This window comes from Mauremys mutica, chromosome 6 (assembly GCF_020497125.1).
Source record: "Mauremys mutica isolate MM-2020 ecotype Southern chromosome 6, ASM2049712v1, whole genome shotgun sequence".
Classification (NCBI taxonomy): domain Eukaryota; kingdom Metazoa; phylum Chordata; order Testudines; family Geoemydidae; genus Mauremys; species Mauremys mutica.
This window is the reverse complement of record NC_059077.1, coordinates 131,874,069-131,892,640: the sequence shown is the minus strand read 5'-3', so window position 1 is coordinate 131,892,640 and position 18,572 is coordinate 131,874,069. Positions and strand designations below refer to the sequence as shown.

Here is an 18,572-nt window from a genome sequence, read left to right as displayed (position 1 = left end):
AGAAGAGAAGAGGGGTGGGTGGGGAGGCCTGACTCACCTCACTCCTCTCGGGTGCCTGGCTTGGGATCTCTGCGTGTTCTGTGACCAGCCACCCAGCACCTCTCCAGAGTCTCAGTGGTTCTCTCGTTACTCCATCCCTTTTCCCCAAAGTTGTTTTCTCTCTCTTTGACTTTAGTTGATCGGAATAAATAGTTAGTTGGACTCTCGTAGCAGAGTTTCCTCCACTCCTGGGACTGGGCATGCCTCGGTCTCCGGGCTTCAAACCTGGTGCCTCCTGCGGCCAGCCCATGCCTTTGAGCGACCTGCACTCTAGCTGTCTAGAGTGCTTGGATGAGACTTGTATTGCGGATCGCTGTCAGCTCTGCCACCAGTTCATGCAGGGGAGTGCAACCTGTGTCTGGCTACTCCTCTGCCCCTGCTCTGCAGGCAATACCATTGACTCCGCCCTGTTCACAGGCTCTGTTGAGTCCAGTACCCAACCAGCCGCCGGCACCAGAGGGGCAGCGAGGCACCAGCAGGGTTGAGGTTCCATCCTGGAGGTGTTTGTTGTGCCCAGGGACTTGCTGGCATGTTTGGTACCAGTGTTGCCAGCAGAACAACAGTTGGTGCCAGTAGTGCAGACAAGCAGAAGGGAGCATGATGCCCCAAGTTCCTGTTTGGTACCAGGCCCCTTGCTCCCTGGATCCTCAGCACCGTCCCTTGGAGCCGACGGGTACCACACACCCCACGTCCCCACAAGAAGACTCATCATCCAAGTTGGAGTTTGAATCTTGCACCCAGCCGAGGGACTGGTACCAATACCCTATGCAATCAGCCCTATGCAATGGTGGATCCTGGGGTTGGGGTTCCTCCGATCGCCTGGCCTAGTGGGCAATGACCCATGCAGATGTAATGGCCTTTTTGGAACCCCTGGGGTTCTCCGCTGCCTGGCCCCCCATCTAGGTGCTCCTACTCAGTGGTGTCTGAGAGAAGGATTCCTCTGTCACACCGAGCAGCAGCTGATCCCGACTACGATATTGAGCCAGGTACCAACTCTCAGAACCTGGAGCGACAGGATCACCAGGAGTTATGGAAGAAGGTGGTCTCGAACTTGGGGCTGGAAGTGGAGGTAGTTAAAAAGTCTTCCAACAGCCTGGTCAACATCTGGGTTGCAGTGGCCCCATCGAAGGCAGCTCTGCCTCTCAATGAGGCCATCATGGGTCCAGTTAAAACCCTGGGCAGACCCCTTCCTCACTGCCCCCCACGTCGAGGAAGGCAGATAGGAAATACTATGTCTCCACCAAAGGGAGGAGTACGTATGTTCCCATCCGTCTCCCGGCTCCTTGGTGCCCTTGGCAGCCAATGAGAGGGAAAGGCCGGGTTTGTAAGGGGAAACCCCCAAGTCAAAAGACTCAAAAAAGCAAGACCATTTTGGTAGGAAAATGTATTCTACCAGTGGACTACAGCTCCAGCCAACAGGCCATTGGGTGCTGAGTGCGGTGGAGAAGGGTTATACGCGTCAGTTTGTTTCCATGCCTCCCTCCTACCTCCCATCCCCGTCCCTCTTCAGGGACCCTTCTCATGAGCAACGTTTAGCCCAGGAGGTGCAAGCCCTTCTCTGGGTAGGGGCTGTGGGGGAGGTGCCTCAGAACTTAAGAGGGAAAGGGTTTCACTCTCATTATTCCTGTGACGGGTTTGGTCACAGAGATCCCCTTGGGACTGTCACTGATATGCTGAAATCATCCCTGAGCAGGTTTTCCCTGCCAGCTTGGGAATTCCAGAACCCTGTCTGGTTGAGCCAGACATGCTAAACTGTTTACACAGACCCAGAGTCTGGGCCATGCTCCAAAAGCTGCAGGCTTTAGCTGAAAACTGCTCCGCAGGTTACCTGTCTTCAGCACCCAGACACTCAGTTCCCAGTGGGATCGAAACTCCAAATAAATCTGTTTTACTTTGTATAAAGCTTATACAGGGTAAATTCCTAAAGTGTCCACCCTCTATAGCACAGATAGAGAGATATGTACAGCTGTTTGCTCCCACAGGTATTAATCACTTACTCTGGGTTTATTAATAAACAAAAGTGGTTTTATGAAGTATAAAACGTAGGATTTAAGTGATTTCAAGTAATAAGAAACAGAACAAAGTAAGTCACAGAGCAAAATGAAACAAAACATGCAAGTCTAAGCCTAATACATTAAGAAACTGATTACAGGAAATATTTCACCCTCAAAGATGTTCCAATAAGTTTACTTCACAGACTGGACTCTTTCCTAGTTCTGGCCCAATCCTTTCCCCTGCTACAGTCTTTGTTAGAGCCAGCGAACATCTCAGGTGATAAGCAGGGGTTTTCTCATGACTGGCACCCCCTTTTATAACTTTGGCACAAGGCGGGAATCTTGTGTCTCTCTGGGTCCCCACCCCTTCTGCTAAATGGAAAAGGACCAGATTTAAGATGGATTTCACTACCAGGTGACATGGTCACATGTCTCTGAGACCTCTGGTCTCCATTCCTCCGGGGTTGCTGCCCCCCTGCCCCGGAAGGCTTTCAGGTAAATAAACCACTTACCATCAATTGTCCTAATCAGTGGGAGCCATCAAGTTCCTAATGCCCCATTGATGGCCCTCACCTGGTGTGACTACAACAGTGATACAAGTTTATCTTATTTCCCCAATTCCAGACATAGAAATAATACATGCAAACAAATAGGATGAACACCCTCAGTAGATTACAAGCTTTCTGATTACATCATACAAGAGACCTTTCGCATGAAACATATTCCAGTTACATCATATTCATAAGCATATTTCCATAAAGCATATGGAGTGCAACATCACAATTCCTTAATCCTGAGTGCCAAAGGGGGTCTCTGACCCATTCTAGACCTGCAGCACCTCAAAGGCTGAAGTTGTGCATTGTCTCCATCATTCTTTCCCTGGATCCAGGGGACGGGGACGCCACCCTCAATTTGAAAGATGCTTATTTCCACATCTCTATTTTTCAAGGCCACAGAAGCTTTCTCAGGATCATTGTGAACCTGGCTCATTACCAGTTTACCGTCCTACTGTTCAGCCTGTCAGCAGCCAAATGGGTCTTTATGGAATGCCTGGTAATAGTGGCAGCCTTCCTGAGAAGGTGAAGGGTGCAGGTGTATCCGTACCTCAGTGACTGGCTGGCCAAGGGCCAGTCCAAGTCCCAGGTAAAAGCCAGCGTCACCTTGTACAAGCAACATTTCAAGCACTGGGCCTGCTGAAAAACGACCAGAAATCAACACTCCTCCCAGCTCAGAGGATACATTTTATTGGAGCGGTGCTCAATTCTACCCAGGCCAGGGCCTTCCTCCCAGAAGCCCAATTCCAGTCAGTGTCGTCGCAGGTCAAGACCCACTCAGGCTGTTGGGTCACATGGCCTCATGCATATACATGGTGCAGTATGTGGGGTTGCACCTCAGACCCCTTTGGGCTTGGCTGGCCTCAATGTACCAGCCAAACAGCCATCATATGAATTTGGTGCTCTGACAGATCCCTGGTTGGTAGGCTTGGATGTTCCTTTGTCAGGCCGCAACCCTCGGTATCCCTAATCTTGGATGCATCCAAGCTCAGTTGGGGGCCCATCTCGGGCAGCTCAGGTAATAAGGTAATAATTGGAGATATGCCAATCTCCTAGAACTGGAAGGGTCATCGAGTCCAGCCCCCTGCCTTCACTAGCAGGACCAGTTTTTGCCCCACATCCCTAAGTGGCCTCCTCAAGGATTGAACTCACAACCCTGGGTTTAGCAGGCCAATTCTCAAACCACTGAGCTATCCTTCCCTCAGGGCACAAGGTCAGTGGTCTCAGCAGGAACTCTTGCTACAGATAAACAGAGGTCAGGGCGGTCCACCTAGCACACAGGTGTTCTTACCCCACATCGCAAGCAAGATGGTGCAAGTTCTTACTTGCATCCAAAGAAGTGGGTATTCACCCACGAAAGCTCATGCTGCAAAACATCTGTTAGTCTATAAGGTGCCACAGGACTCTTTGCTGCAAGTTCTTACAGACAACATGGCAGCCATGTTTTACATCAGCAGGCAGAGAGCGGCCCGCTCTTCTCCCCCCCATGTCAGGAGGCCATTTGCTTGTGGGAACTCTGCATAAAGCACTTGATCCGCCTTGAAGCTTCTCACCTTTCGGGAGCCCAGAACGAGCTGGCAGATCAGCTATTCTCACTGCGAATGGTCCCTATGACATAGCAAGGACCATTTTCCAGTGGTGGGGTACCCCTCTCGTAGACCTGTTCACAACCAGACAGAACAGGAAATGTCAGCAGTTCTGCTGTCTGTGTGACTGCAACCTGGGCTCGCTCCCGGATGCCTTCTTACTCCGTTGGAGAAAGCACCTGTTCTGCACCTCCCACCTCTTCTGCCCCCCCCTGCCCCAACATTCCTTTAGTGCACAAGGTCTTGCTGAAGGTCAAGGGTGAAGGTTATTCTCATAGCCTCAGCCTGGCCACGTCAGCACTAGTTTGGGTTATTTCTAGACCTGTCAGTAGCGACTCCAGTGCCGCTTCCTCCCCTTCCAGACCTGATCTCACAAGATCACGGCCAAATGCTCCATCTGCCTCATGGTTAAACCTGTAGAACTGGCCTGTTCGGAGCAGGTCTGGTAGGTCTTCACGAATTTGCATGTCATCCTTGCGCAGGGGACATGCTAATCTTCTCTATTGTTCCAATTTTAGTATATGTCTTGCTAGGCAGTAGGAAACCATCTACCAGAGCTACTTACCTCGCCAAGTGGAAGCGTTTCTCCATTTGGTCTCCCCAGCAGGGCCTCTCACCGGGGTGCCAGAACCTCCCTGTAAGTGGAGGGGCCACCGGTGCTGTGTCTAAGTCAGACTCAGGACTCACAATTTGTCAGACCACTCTGTTTTATTAGCAAAGCGCTCTGCTAATACACCCAGATAATGTGAGCACCATGCAAGACACAAACTCTTATTTATACAGCTAGAAGGGCACGAACTTAACAAGATAACAAAAGGAAGCAGAATCTGATAAGTTTCCCTGGGCTAGACATGCATATCTTATTTCCTTACTAACTATTACCGATCTTCTGTTAATGTCCCGCTATTAGCTTAAGTGGACCCATTGTTTTGTACCTTAACGTTTCTCTTCCTGACAACTATATTTCAACATTTCTTATTTCTGCTTAAAGGAACATACAGCATTTCTTTAACCCATTCTTATTTTTACAATATAATTCATTCTACTTTCACGCCGGAAACTGTGACTCCACCTCTTCCCCTGACACGCCCCCCCCACCTCTTCTCCTGAGGCTCCTCCCCTCCCCCCTGCTCTCACCTGCTGTTAAAGTGGCAGGGCCACGGCCCCTTGGTCCCCTTGTTCCAGCACCCCTGCCTCTCACCCACTGAGTCATCTCTCAGATACTCCAGAAGCAGATACTCCAGAACAGTCTGGAAACAGCCAGGTCTAGCGATTTCATCTGTTAAGGCACACACAGCCGTGATCTCCGCATTCTACCCCATGCTGGGTGGTCGATCCGTTTTTTCACATGAAATGTCCATTCACTTTCTCAAAGGCTTTGAAAGGCTCTACCCCCAAATCTGGGAACCCATCTGTGTAAACGAGGGTGGGTAGCACCCTTGTGTAACTCCCCAACTATTCAGTTAGCTGTAGAATCCTCCTTAGCAGCTGTACCCGAATTGCCTTACCTGTAAAGGGTTAAGAGGTAAACTTAAAAAGAGTTGGCACCTGACCAGGGGAACCAATAAGGAAGCTGTACCCTCTCAAATTGGGAAAAACTGCTGGGTGGGGGGGTCTTTTGTTCTATGTAGAAAGGACTATAGAGAAAGTTGATCTGTAAATTCACACAGCTCTTTGTGGCAGTAGCTGACAGGATGAAAGCCCTACCCATTTCGGCTCAGAGAATTTCATCCTGGATCACATTGTGCATTCACACGTGGTACGAGCAGGCAGGTGTCCCATCACCTGCCTTCCTGACGGGCCATTCTGTGAGAGCACAAGCTTCCTCACTGGTGTTCATGGCCCAGGCCTGATCCAGGACATTTGCAGAGAGGCGACCTGGGCATCAGACATTCTTTTTCTTCCAACTACGCCATCAACCAGCAAGCTAGACATGCACTGGGTTTGGTTGGGCAGTGTTGTAATCCACGTGTCCATGAACTCGGAGCCCACCTCTTACGGTACTGCTTGGGAGTCACCGAATGTGGAATGGATACGTGCAAGCATCTGAAGAAGAAAAAATGGTCACTAACCTTTCTGTAACTGTTCCTTAAGATGTGTTGCACACGTCCATTCCACAAGCCAACGTCCTACCCCTCTGTTGGAGTTGCTGGCAAGAAGTGAGAAGGTGCAGGGTCAACCAGTCCCCTTGCACCATGACATAAGAGTGCTGCACTAGAGGGCGCTAGAGCTGGCCTGAGGGGTATCACTGAGGGAAAACTTTCTGGCGACTGTGTGCGGGGCATGCACACCTAGTGTGGAATGGACGTGTGCAACACGTCTCTAAAAACCACCATTACAGGAAGCTTAGTCACTGGTTTTTGTCCACACCTGTGGCATTGTTCAGGGACACAGCTTAATGGGCTTGGCTCTGTCCTATGGCTGTGATACCAAATTGTATTTTAATCCTTTGGCCTACATTTTCCCATTAGTACCGAGGGTCAATGTTGGGATATTGTTAGTCTTTTTCCTGAGTGTCTGGCTGGAGAGTCTTGCCCACATGCTCGGGGTTCAGCTGATCGCCATATTTGGGGTCGGGAAGGAATTTTCCTCCAGGGTAGATTGGCAGTGACTCTGGAGGTTTTTCGCCTTCCTCTGCAGCATGGGGCAGGGGTCGCTTGCTGGAGGATTATCTGCTACTTGAAGTCTTTAAATCAGGATTTGGGGACTTCAACAGCAGAGTCAAGGGAGAGAATTATTTCAGGAGTGGGTGGGTCAGCTTTTGTGGCCTGCATCTTGTGGGAGGTCAGACTAGATGATCATAATGGTCCCTTCTGATCTTAAGTTCTATGATTCTATGAAGTGATTAGTGATATTTGGGTATCTGATATGCAGAGGCCAGGTGCTCCCACTTTTTGATCAGGCCCCTTGAAAAGCTCTCAGTTGGGCACCCAAAATCACTAGTGATTGCTGAAAATCTAGGCATTTACCTCGATGTATCTAATGCAGGGAGGGGGAGGAGTGAACATATTTGGGACCCTGTGTAGATTATTTTTGTGCCCCACATTCTGCCCCGTTTGCCAAGCTAGGGGTCTGATCCGTTCCCCACATTTGTCTTCCTCATGATCCCCACAATGTTCTCTGTTCACCACAGCCTCCCTCCCTGTCCCCTAAACTCTCCTTCCTGTCCCCATCCCCACATCCCGCTGTTCCCCCACCCCCAGTTTCCCTCCCTGCCTCCTCTCAGCCCAGGGGTGGCTGTATTAACTGAGTCTGCTCTTGGTTGTGTGCGAGATGGGGGCCGTTGCTGTAAAGATTAGCCTGGCTGTAGGAAAATGGCATCCAGCTGAACTAAGGGCCGTCAATGGTCTGATCCTTACAGGGAATCACCTTGAGACAGTGGCCATGTGAAAAAGAGGCCAAGCATCCGAAGTTGGTTCTTTGCCATTCCTAGATTGAGTTGTGGGCACGGGGAGATGGGGCAGGGAAACAGAGTGACCCTGGGGATCCTGTGAGGTCATTAAACCAGAGCAGAGGTTAGTGTGGGGACAGACCTGTACCCCCTCCCGACAGGGACATGGGGGTGATGTGAATGGAGGAGGTGGGGGCCTGTAACCAGGCACAGACTCACCCGGCAGCGCCCCCTGCTGGTCATCTAGGAGAATTAGCTTCCAGCCTCCAGAGCACCCTCTGCCGGCTGGTGTCTCGCTTTGCTGCTGTCCCCCATGTCCCTCTCGGACCCTGGGTGACCCTGTCACTGGGTGCTGCCCCCTGGCAGTACCCCCACTGTTTCTCCAGGTCTCCCTGCTCAGGGGACCCCCCACCCACTTCCCCCACCTTGCCTCAGTTGTAGGCTACTGCCAGGCACCAGCACGCCCCGCACCCTGGGGCAGACTGCAGTGTCAGCCACTCATCACAGGCAAGGTTGGGTCTGGACCTGCTGCCTCTGCCTATTGCTGGGCTGCCCCTTTGCAACCTCAGTACTTGCCTTAGGCCCTCTGCTAGGCCCGCAGGCTGGGGGTTTTCCAGGCTGGAGCTCCCTGGCTCCTCTAGCCTTCCCCCAGCCCTGCTCCACCCCCAGTACCCTGCTTGGCTCCCTGCAGCCAGGCCCTTCTCTCTCTACAGGCAGAGAGACTGTTGGGCTCCTGGCTCACAGCCTCTTATAGGGACCAGCTGGGCCTGATTGGGGCGTGGCCCCAGCCAGGGCCGGCACCAGGTGCTTGGGGCGGCCAAGGGGAAGGGGCGGCACGTTGGGCTCCTCGGGGGCGGGTCCCTCGGTCCCTCTCGGAGGGAAGGACCCTCCGCTGAATTGCTGCCGAAGAAGAAAGTGGCGCAGTGGAGCAGGTGCCGATTGTGATCATGGCTTTTTTTTTTTCTTTGCTCCTTGGGGCGGCAAAAACCCAGGAGCCAGCCCTGGCCCCAGCTGTGGCTGCCTTCCCCAGTCAGCCCAGGCTTTCCTTCACAGCCTCAGCCCTCTCCCAGGGCTGGCTTTAACCCTTCCAGGGCTGGAGCGGGTCACCACCCTGCTACAGGGACCAAGTGACCCTTAGGACCCTGAAAAATTAATACAATGCAGGAGAGAGTGGGGTATAGGCACCCTGAATGCTCTCTCTTCTCCGGAATGACCCTAACGACCAGAATTGGGGGGATCCTCAGAGAGCAGAAGAGAGCTGGAGGGGACAGACCCCTGCAATATCTGGAGTACTCCCTTTGGGGTCCTGCCACCAAGCAGCAATGAGGCACTCCTTGAAGGTTGTGAGCTCTCTGCAGTGGGGGGTCTTTAGTGTACAAAGACCCAACAGTTGGAGAGGGTGCCCCCTGTGGTTTTGGTTCCCTCCTGAAAGGAGCTGGGAGGGTGCAGGACCCAACAGCATAAGTGGGAACCCCATTTCTCAGGGGAATGAGGGTCCAGTAGCAAGGAGAACCACCACTGGGCTACCTGCAGTGGGGTGTTTGTGAGATTTTCAGAGAGCTGCTGCTGCTGACCCTCCGCTGTGTTTCAGGGTTTCACATTATCCAGATGAAATACGGCTGTGATCTCCGGGAAGACAACACCACTTGGGGGTTTTACCAGGATTCCTATGACGGGCGAGACTTTCTTACCTTCGATATGGAGACCATGACTTTAGGAGCAGCAGATATTGGGGCTCAGATCACCAAGAGGAGATGGGATGCTGAAGTATTTGACAACCAGCAGTGGAAACGCTACTTGGAGGAGAGATGTATCCCCTGGCTAAGACGTTCTCTAGAGTATGGGAAGGAGACTCTCCAGAGGAAAGGTAAGGCAGGGGGACAAGCCCCACCCAGAAGGTCACTACAAATTACATTTCCATTCCTTAGCCGCAGTTCCAAAATGAAGCAGGCAGGTAGGGGGCCGTTCAGCTAACCTTGCACCAGGGATGGGTGGGGAAACAACCCCTCTTCTCCCCCCCCGCCCCCCACCAGCTCTGCTGGGAAAAAAAGATAAGAAATTGAAAATATTAAAAGCAGCTCAGTGTAGAGACACAGTAGTTATCAAGGCAATCTGTCTGTGCATGTGCATTTTAGAGCACTTTGTTTAATTATGGAAGTGCCACCACTTCTAAGGATACCAGCTTCAAACACCATGTAATTCTTCCTCATTCACTGTCTGCACCATCATATTTGTTATTAACCCCAGCCCCTGTGTCCCACCAATGACGGTAGCTTTGTCCTTGTTGCCTCTTTGTCCAAACTTCTCCCACAGTCATCTATGTGCTTTCTTCCATGCCATCCCCTACATGTGGAATTCCCCTCCCCATACTAACCTGGAAGAATGTTACCTGTGTCCTCAAAGTTTTCCCTCCTCAAGACCTATCTTTGCTGTAACACCCCCTTACTTATTACTTGATTCTTTTATCAATAAGACCTCAGATAATCACACTCCAATTTATTACCAAAGCTTTTTAGTTAAAGATTAATCAGCATAAACATAGAAGGGAAGAGGTTAAATGCTTTAATACTCCGACTCAGGAGGACAGTCTGCTTCAAAATGTTAACTCGCTATTACCCCTGTATGTACCTTGTCTGTTACCATGGACACAAATTTCCCAGATTAGTTAGCATCATTACACACCCTAATCTTTCCCTTCCCAAACAGTTTGCGCTTGTTGTTCAAGGTTACTTGAAATTTGTACCCAGTTTTTTGCAACAATTGTACTAGTTGCTTATTTCTCTCACAAACCTCAGCAGAACATTATCCTGTCCTTGGCCCTCTTTACAAATGCCAAGAAGAAAAAGCCGTACATGTAATGTATAGTTCAGTACCAAGGGGCTGGGAAACGGATTTTTCAACATAATTCCTTTTGAAATCCATAATATTGGGGTAAATAGTTTTGGTAACAACCTATGAGAAATTAGCCAATTAATATTAGCTAGTTTGAGGGGCAGTTTAGCAGTGTGTGTCACTTTTTGTTAAATGGGCCCTTTCCATCTCTAACTGGTCAGTTTATCCTGTCCTGTAGTGAGGTGGTCTGGCTCCCCGCCGCCCCGGAGGGGGACGAGCCTGCCTGGACATCAAAGTGGGCGGAGCCAGCAAACCCTGGGCCCGCCCCTCGGAGATCAAGGCTCAGGACAGGAAGTATAAAAGCCCAGAGCTCACTTGAAGCTCAGCCACTGGAGAGACCAGACGCCAGTGGCCTAGCTCCCAGTGGGGAGACCACTGCGATTGGCAGCCGAACCGAGGACTGGCCAGACTAGCCAATGCCTGATGCTAGCCCGAGCCCAGAGTCGCTACCAAGCCTGCCACTCACCCATTACCCTGAGGAACTGCCAGGCCTCCCGTGTGCCAGTTACCCCGAGGAGCTGCCAAACCAACCGCTCGCCAGCTACCCCGAGGAACCCATGATGTGTGACCCCATGGAGGACGCCGTCCAGACCAGGCACCTCTAGAGGGGGAGTCTGGAAGTATCCGGGGGCAGCCGACCCGAATCCGGCTGCAACACTGCCAGAGCCAATGTCAGTGCGTCACGGGTAGCCGTCTCTCCCTCTCCCCGGCTGCCCTATACGTGGTGGAGAATGCGGGCAACGATCCCCCCCCCCACCCCGATCCTTGTGAGAAGGGATCTGCGGTGGAGCGTGCCCGAGCGACCATGGATATGGACAAGCTTATAAACTTCTTAGCCAAAAGACAGCAGCAGCAGGCCACCCAGCTCCAGCAGCTCAGGACCCAACGGAAGCAGCTGATTTTGGAGCTGGAATGCCAGAACTGGGACCACCAGCAGCAATGCCTGCAGCAGTTGGCGACCTTGCTGCCCTGTCCTGCGGAGCCCCAGCCTGCGGGTGCCACTGGGCCCCCCAGCCTGGCCCCTCCCATCCGGTTGACAAAGATGGGCTCCAATGACAACCCAGAAGCTTTTCCAGTAACTTTTGAGAGAATGGCGTTACTCGCAGGCTGGGCCCAAGACCAGTGGGCTACTATTTTGGCCCCATATCTGACCGGGACGGCCCAAACCATATATGGGGGCCGTCCATGGACACGGCTTGGGACTACACCCAGGTAAAGGCGGCAATCTTAGATGCCCTGAATGTTAGCCTGGAGACCTTCTGACAGCGGTTCCGGAGCTTGGTCTACCCTACGGGGGCCCGACCCCGGATGGTAGCCCAAGAGTTGAGGGAAGCCTGCAAGTGGTGGCTACAACCCGAAAGGCAAACCCCGGATGAGCTCATTGAACAAATTATTCTGGAGCAATTTGTCCATACACTCCCATCGCGAGGGAGGGCCTGGGTCCGCTCCCATCGGCCTATGACCTTAACGGCTGCCATCACATTGATGGAGGATTTCCTCGCTGCAGAAGCACCAGTGAGACCAATCACTTGACCCGCCCCACCAGCACCGGAGCGCCCTAACCCAGAGAAAAGGGGGGCCATCCGGAGTAAACCACAAAATCCATCATGGGGCCTGGAGCCCCGACCCCAACCTGCTGAGGTCCCGGTTCGACAAGGCCTGGCACCTCGACCAGATGCCCGAGGGACCAACTGAAGCCCTCCCAGGGGCCAGGCGGGAACACTGTCCTGGCCTGGGCGCTCAGATATCAGGCCCTGTTTTTCCTGTGGGAAATATGGCCATTTACAGCAAGACTGCACCGAGATGGATTGCAGCTTCGGCCAGGTCTGCATGGGAGAAGCCCGCACCCAATGCCCACAGGCTGCCAAGATTACGGTGCCAGTGGTTGTCGGGGATTGGCCAACTTTGGCCCTAATTGACTCAGGCTGCAGCCAGACGCTGGTTCGCCAAAGCCTAGGCCTCCAGGCTGACCCACGATTGAGGATGATCCGTCTACAATACATTCACAGCGACGTACAACCCTACCCCAGTGCCCAAGCCCAACTGACTGTAGATGGGGGGTCACGTGATCGATGGTTGGCCTGGCTCCTCGGCTCACCTACCTGGTGATCCTGGGGTGGGACTGGCCAGACTTCCCAGAAGTCCTCCGCTCCAATGCCGATGAGAGGCCTGAAACTACCCCAGTACTGGAAGGGAGTCTCCCTGAGACCCAGTCTGAGCGGGAGGAGGCACCAGCCCCCAACGGTCAGGAAGAAGAGCCTGAGGACTCCATTCCAGAAGCTGCCACTGAACCCCTGCTTCGCACTGACTTTTGTCGTGACCAAAGGGCAGATCCCACCCTCAGTGACGCTTACAAGCAACTAGCCACGGTTGATGGGGCCATAATTGACCCGCACCGGCCGAGGCAGCGGCCACATTTCGAACTGCGACAGGATCGGCTCTATCAGATAGAATGGGACCTACGCACTGGAGAACCCCAGAGTCAACTACTCGTGCCTCGAAGTCACCGGCGGGCAGTAATGAAACTCGCCCACGACATCCCTGCTGCCAGGCACTTGGGCCAAGAGAAGACTCTAGTCCGGATACTGACACGCTTCTTCTGGCCTGGTGTGCATCAGGAAGTCAGGAACTATTGTAACTCCTGCCCAGAGTGCCCGCTAGCCGCACCCCCCCGGACACCCAAGGCCCCGTTGGTCCCCATGCCCATAGTTGAAATGCCCTTCAATCACGTGGCCATGGACCTGGTGGGGCCCCTCCCGAAAAGCACCGCAGGATTTCAGTATGTGTTGGTCCTAGTAGGTTCTGCTACCCATTTCCCGGAGGCGGTACGGCTGCGGAGCATCACCGCCCGAACCATTGCGGGAGATTCTCACTGACCAGGGCACCAACTTTACTTCCCAACTGCTGCAGCAGGTGACTAGGCTCCTGGGGATCAAGCAGTTGTGCACCTCTATTTACCATCCCTAATTAACCCTTACCCGCCAGAGCCAGAACTGCGCCCCCATGCCGCCCTGACCCAAGACCCTGCCCCAAGTGGCCCCAGCTCGCGGAGACCCTCATGAACGAACAACGCAAGCAAGCCCGGTGCCTCCTGCAGGCGTTCCTGCGAAACTTCACTGGCCAGCCGGGTTACACGACCCTGGTTTATCATACCATTCAGACAGAACCTGGGGTAGTGATCCGAGAAGCGACCAGGCCCTTGCCACAGATTGTCAAGGAAGAGGTACAAGCCATGCTAGAGCTAGGCGTAATTGAACCCTCACAGAGTGAATGGCGTAGTCCGATAGTGCTAGTATCCAAGCCCAATTGACTTCTGACGCGTCGGCACCATTTCCAAATTTGATGCATATCCTATGCCACGTGTAGATGAGGTGCTTGGCTCGTTTCCTCACCACACTTGACCTCAGCAAGGGCTACTGGCAAATCCCCCTTGACCCCGCTTCGAGAGAGAAGATGGCATTTGCCTTCCAAACAGGTCTGTACCAATTCATCTGGATGCCCTTTGGCCTCCATGGGGCCCCAGCCATGTTTCAGCGGCTGATGGACCATGTCCTCCAACCCCATCGAGACTATGCGGCCTCCTACCTGGACGATGTGGTCATCTACAGCCGCCACTGGGAGGATCATTTGGTACGGGTAGCTGCAGTCCTGAGATCCCTGCGGGCTGCCAGGTTGACAGCCCACCCAAAAAAATGCCGCATTGGCTGGCAAAAGAGTACTTATCTGGGCTACACTATAGGGAATGGACAAGTGAAGCCCCTCGTGGGAAAAGTCCAGGCCCTGGTGGCCTGCCAACCTCCCACCACAAAGCATCAGGTGCGACAGTTCTTAGGCCTTGCCGGCTATTATCAGCGTTTCATTCCTCATTTTGCATCGATCGCCACCCCTTTGACCAGCCTTTTAACCAAGGACAGCCCTCGACGTGTGGTTTGGACCCAGAAATGGGAGGACGCCTTTCAGGAACTCAGAAAGAGTCTCTGCCATGAACCGGTTCCCTACAGCCCAAATTTCAACCAAGACGTCATCCTCCAGATGGATGCCTCGGAGGTAGGACTGGGCGCCGTCCTGTCTCAAGAAATAGATGGGGAAGACCATCCAGTCTTATATATCAGCTGGAAATTGTTCCCGTGGGAGAAGAACTACGCGGTGGTGGAGAAGGAGGCCCTTGCAGTGAAATGGGCTTATGACGCCCTATGTTACTAACTTATTGAAGCCCCATTCACCTTAGTCACCGATCACGTCCCACTTCAGTGGCTGAACAAAATGAAAGACAATAATATGAGAATACAGCATTGGTACCTAGCGCTCCAGCCCTATGCCTTTATGGTTCGCTATAGGGCAGGCAAGGACCACGCTAATGCCGACTTCCTGTCCCGTCTGGGGGGGTATGGAAGGATCTGGCCCCGACTAGTGGGAGCCAGACTTAAGGGGGGAGAGTGTGTAGCAAGCAGTCTGGCTCCCCACCACCCCAGAGGGGAACGAGCCTCCCTGGACATCAAAGTGGGCGGAGCCAGCAAACCCTGCGCCCGCCCCTCAGAGGTCAAGGCGCAGGAGAGGAAGTATAAAAGCCCAGAGCTCACTTGAAGCTCAGCCACTGGAGAGACCAGACGCCTGTGATGTAGCTCCCAGTGGAGAGAGCACGGCGATTGGCGGCTGAACCAAGGACTGGCCAGACCAGCCAATGCCTGATGCTAGCCCGAGCCCAGAGACACTAACAAGCCTGCCACTCACCCATTACCCTGAGGAACTGCCAGGCCTCCCGTGTGCCAGTTACCCCGAGGAGCTGCCAAACCAACCGCTCGCCAGCTACCCCGAGGAGCCCATGGTGTGTGACCCCGTGGAGGACGCCGTCCAGACAAGGGGGAGTCTGGAAGTAGCCCGGGGTAAGCTGACCTGAGTCTGGCTGCAACACTGCCAGAGCCAATGTCAGTGTGTTGCGGTTAAGATACCCTCTGACACAGCAGCTGGTCTTCTGACGTTGCTAGGGCCCCGGGCTGGGACGCAGTGGAGTGGGTGGGCCTGGGTCCCCCCTGCCACCCACCCGTGGGTGTCAGTCTCCCCCTCTCCCTGGCTGCTCAGAGCCAGGAGCCTGGGGTTTGCTGTTCAGCCTGTTTGCTCAGCCCCTGCCTGAGGGCCGGAGCTACTGACTGCTTGTTGCCCCGCCCTGACCCAGGGCCTGGGCCTGCTACTATTGAACTGTTTGCTCAGCCCCTGCCAGAGGGCTGGAGCTGCTGACAGTTTCCCGCACAGCCAAGCTAATTCCCCGACACACCTGCCCAAAGTAGTGAGGCCGTCTGGCTCCCCGCCGCCCCGGAAGGGGATGAGCCCCAGCCAAACTGCCCTACAAGTCCATTTTTTGCTCCCTGGCCAGGGCAAGATTATTCCCTTTTTCATATCCAGGGACTGAGAGGAGATGGGCACAAACCTAGCATATTATTGACACCTGTATCTGGAGCTTAGTGAAGCCTTTCAAGGTACTTGTGTCTGTGGCTGGGAGCAAAGGCTTCTGGTTAGGTTCACCGGGGGAAGGAGACCAAAGCCCCGAGGTAAGTGGGGAAGTGGGATACCGGGAGGAAGCACGAGCAGGAGAGTGCAAGAGGGGAGGACTCCTGTCTCAGACTGAGAACTCGCTGATTGTCCCGCTTTATCTTCAGTGCCTAGACACAAATGCAAGAAGCCTGGGGAACAAGCAGGGAGAACTGGAAGTCCTGGCACAGTCAAGGAACTATGATGTGATTGGAATAACAGAGACTTGGTGCAGAGACTGGAGTGCTGTCATGGATGGATATAAACTGTTCAGGAAGGACAGGCAGGGCAGAAAAGGTGGGGGAGTTGCGTTGTATGTAAGAGAGCAGTATGACTGCTCAGAGCTCCAGTATGAAACTGCAGAAAAACCTGAGAGTCTCTGGATTAAATTTAGAAGTATGAACAACAAGGGTAATGTCGTGGTGGGAGTCTGCTACAGACCACCAGACCAGGGGGATGAGGTGGACGAGGCTTTCTTCCAGCAACTAACAGAAGTTACTAGATCGCAGGCCCTGGTTCTCATGGGAGACTTTAATCACCCTGATATCTGCTGGGAGAGCAATACAGCGGTGCACAGACAATCCAGGAAGCTTTTGGAAAGGGTAGGGGACAATTTCCTGGTGCAAGTGCTGGAGGAACCAACTAGGGGCAGAGCTCTTCTAAACCTGCTCACAAACTGGGAAGAATTAGTAGGGGAAGCAAAAGTAGATGGGAACCTGGGAGGCAGTGACCATGAGATGGTCGAGTTCAGGATCCTGACACAAGGAAGAAAGGAGAGCAGCAGAATACGGACCCTGGACTTCAGAAAAGCAGACTTTGACTCCCTCAGGGAACTGATGGGCAGGATCCCCTGCGAGAATAACATGAGGGGGAAAGGAGTCCAGGAGAGCTGGCTGTATTTTAAAGAATCCTTATTGAGGTTGCAGGAAAAAAACATCCCGATGTGTAGAAAGAATAGTAAATATGGCAGGCGACCAGCTTGGCTTAACAGTGAAATCCTTGCTGATCTTAAACGCAAAAAAAGAAGCTTAAAAGAAGTGGAAGATTGGACAAATGACCAGGGAGGAATATAAAAATATTGCTCAGGAATGCAGCAGTGAAATCAGGAAGGCCAATCACACTTGGAGTTGCAGCTAGCAAGAGATGTTAAGAGTAACAAGAAGGGTTTCTTCAGGTATGTTAGCAACAAGAAGAAAGTCAAGTAAAGTGTGGACCCCTTACTGAATGAGGAAGTCAAGTATCAGAGGGGTAGCCGTGTTAGTCTGGATCTGTAAAAGCAGCAAAGAATCCTGTGGCACCTTATAGACTAACAGATGTTTTGCAGCATGAGCTTTCGTGGGTGAATACCCACTTTGTCGGATGACTTGCATCCGATGAAGTGGGTATTCACCCACGAAAGCTCATGCTGCAAAACATCTGTTAGTCTATAAGATGCCACAAGATTCTTTGCTGAATGAGGGAGGCAAACTAGTGACAGAGGACATGGAAAAAGCTAATGTACTCAATGCTTTTTTTGCCGGTCTTCACAAAGAAGGTCAGCTCCCAGATGGCTGCTCTGTGCAGCACAGTATGGGGAGGAGGTGAGCAGCCCTCTGTGGAGAAAGAAGTGGTTCGGGACTATTTAGAAAAACTGGACGAGCACAAGTCCATGGGGCCGGATGCACTGCATCCAAGGGTGCTAAAGGAGTTGGTGGATGTGATTGCAGAGCCATTGGCCATTATCTTTGAAAACTCATGGCGATCGGGGGAGGTCCCGGATGACTGGAAAAAAACTAATGTAGTGCCCATCTTTTAAAAAGGGAAGGAGGAGGATCTGGGGAACTACAGGCCAGTAAGCCTCACCTCAGTCCCTGGAAAAATCATGGAGCAGGTCCTCAAGGAATTAATTCTGAAGCATTTAGAGGAGAGGAAAGTGATCAGGAACAGTCAGCATGGATTCACCAAGGGCAAGTCATGCCTGACTAACCTAATTGCCTTCTATGAGGAGATAACTGGGTCTGTGGATGAGGGGAAAGCAGTGGATGTGTTTATTCCTTGACTTTAGCAAAGCTTTTGATATGGTCTCCCACAGTATTCTTGCCAGCAAGTTAAAGAAGTATTGGCTGGATGAATGGACTATGAGGTGGATAGAAAGCTGGCTAGATTGTCGGGCTCAACGGGTAGTGATCAATGGTTCCATGTCTAGCTGGCAGCCAGTTTCAAGCGGAGTGCCCCAAGGGTTGGTCCTGGGGCCGGTTTTGTTCAATATCTTCATTAATGATCTGGAGGATGGTGTGGACTGCACCCTTAGCAAGTCTGCAGATGACACTAAACTGGGAGGAGTGATAGATACGCTGGAGGGTAGGGATAGGATACAGAGGGACCTAGACAAATTAGAGGATTGGGCCAAAAGAAACCTGATGAGGTTCAGCAAGGACAAGTGCAGAGTCCTGCACCTAGGATGGAAGAATCCCATTCACTGTTACAGACTAGGGACCGAATGGCTAGGAAGCAGTTCTGCAAAAAAGGACCTAGGGGTTACAGTGGACGAGAAGCTGGATATGAGTCAGCAGTGTGCCCTTGTTGCCAAGAAGACTAACGGCATTTGGGG

At 52.6% G+C, this 18,572-nt stretch overlaps 1 protein-coding gene and 1 non-coding gene across 2 annotated transcripts in view; one reads left to right on the top strand and one right to left on the bottom strand.

Moving 5' to 3' along the window:
* LOC123372402 (class I histocompatibility antigen, F10 alpha chain-like) overlaps nucleotides 1-18,572 on the top strand; it is a 54,626-nt gene that overhangs the window by 12,777 nt on the left and 23,277 nt on the right. Inside the window, exon 3 of the mRNA XM_045020465.1 lies at nucleotides 9,156-9,431. Coding sequence (XP_044876400.1) covers nucleotides 9,156-9,431 — 276 coding nt within the window. The remainder of the gene's footprint in view (nucleotides 1-9,155; nucleotides 9,432-18,572) is intronic.
* On the bottom strand, nucleotides 4,611-4,718 carry LOC123373449. Its single transcript, XR_006580732.1, has one exon. It is a non-coding gene; the product is annotated as a U6 spliceosomal RNA (small nuclear RNA).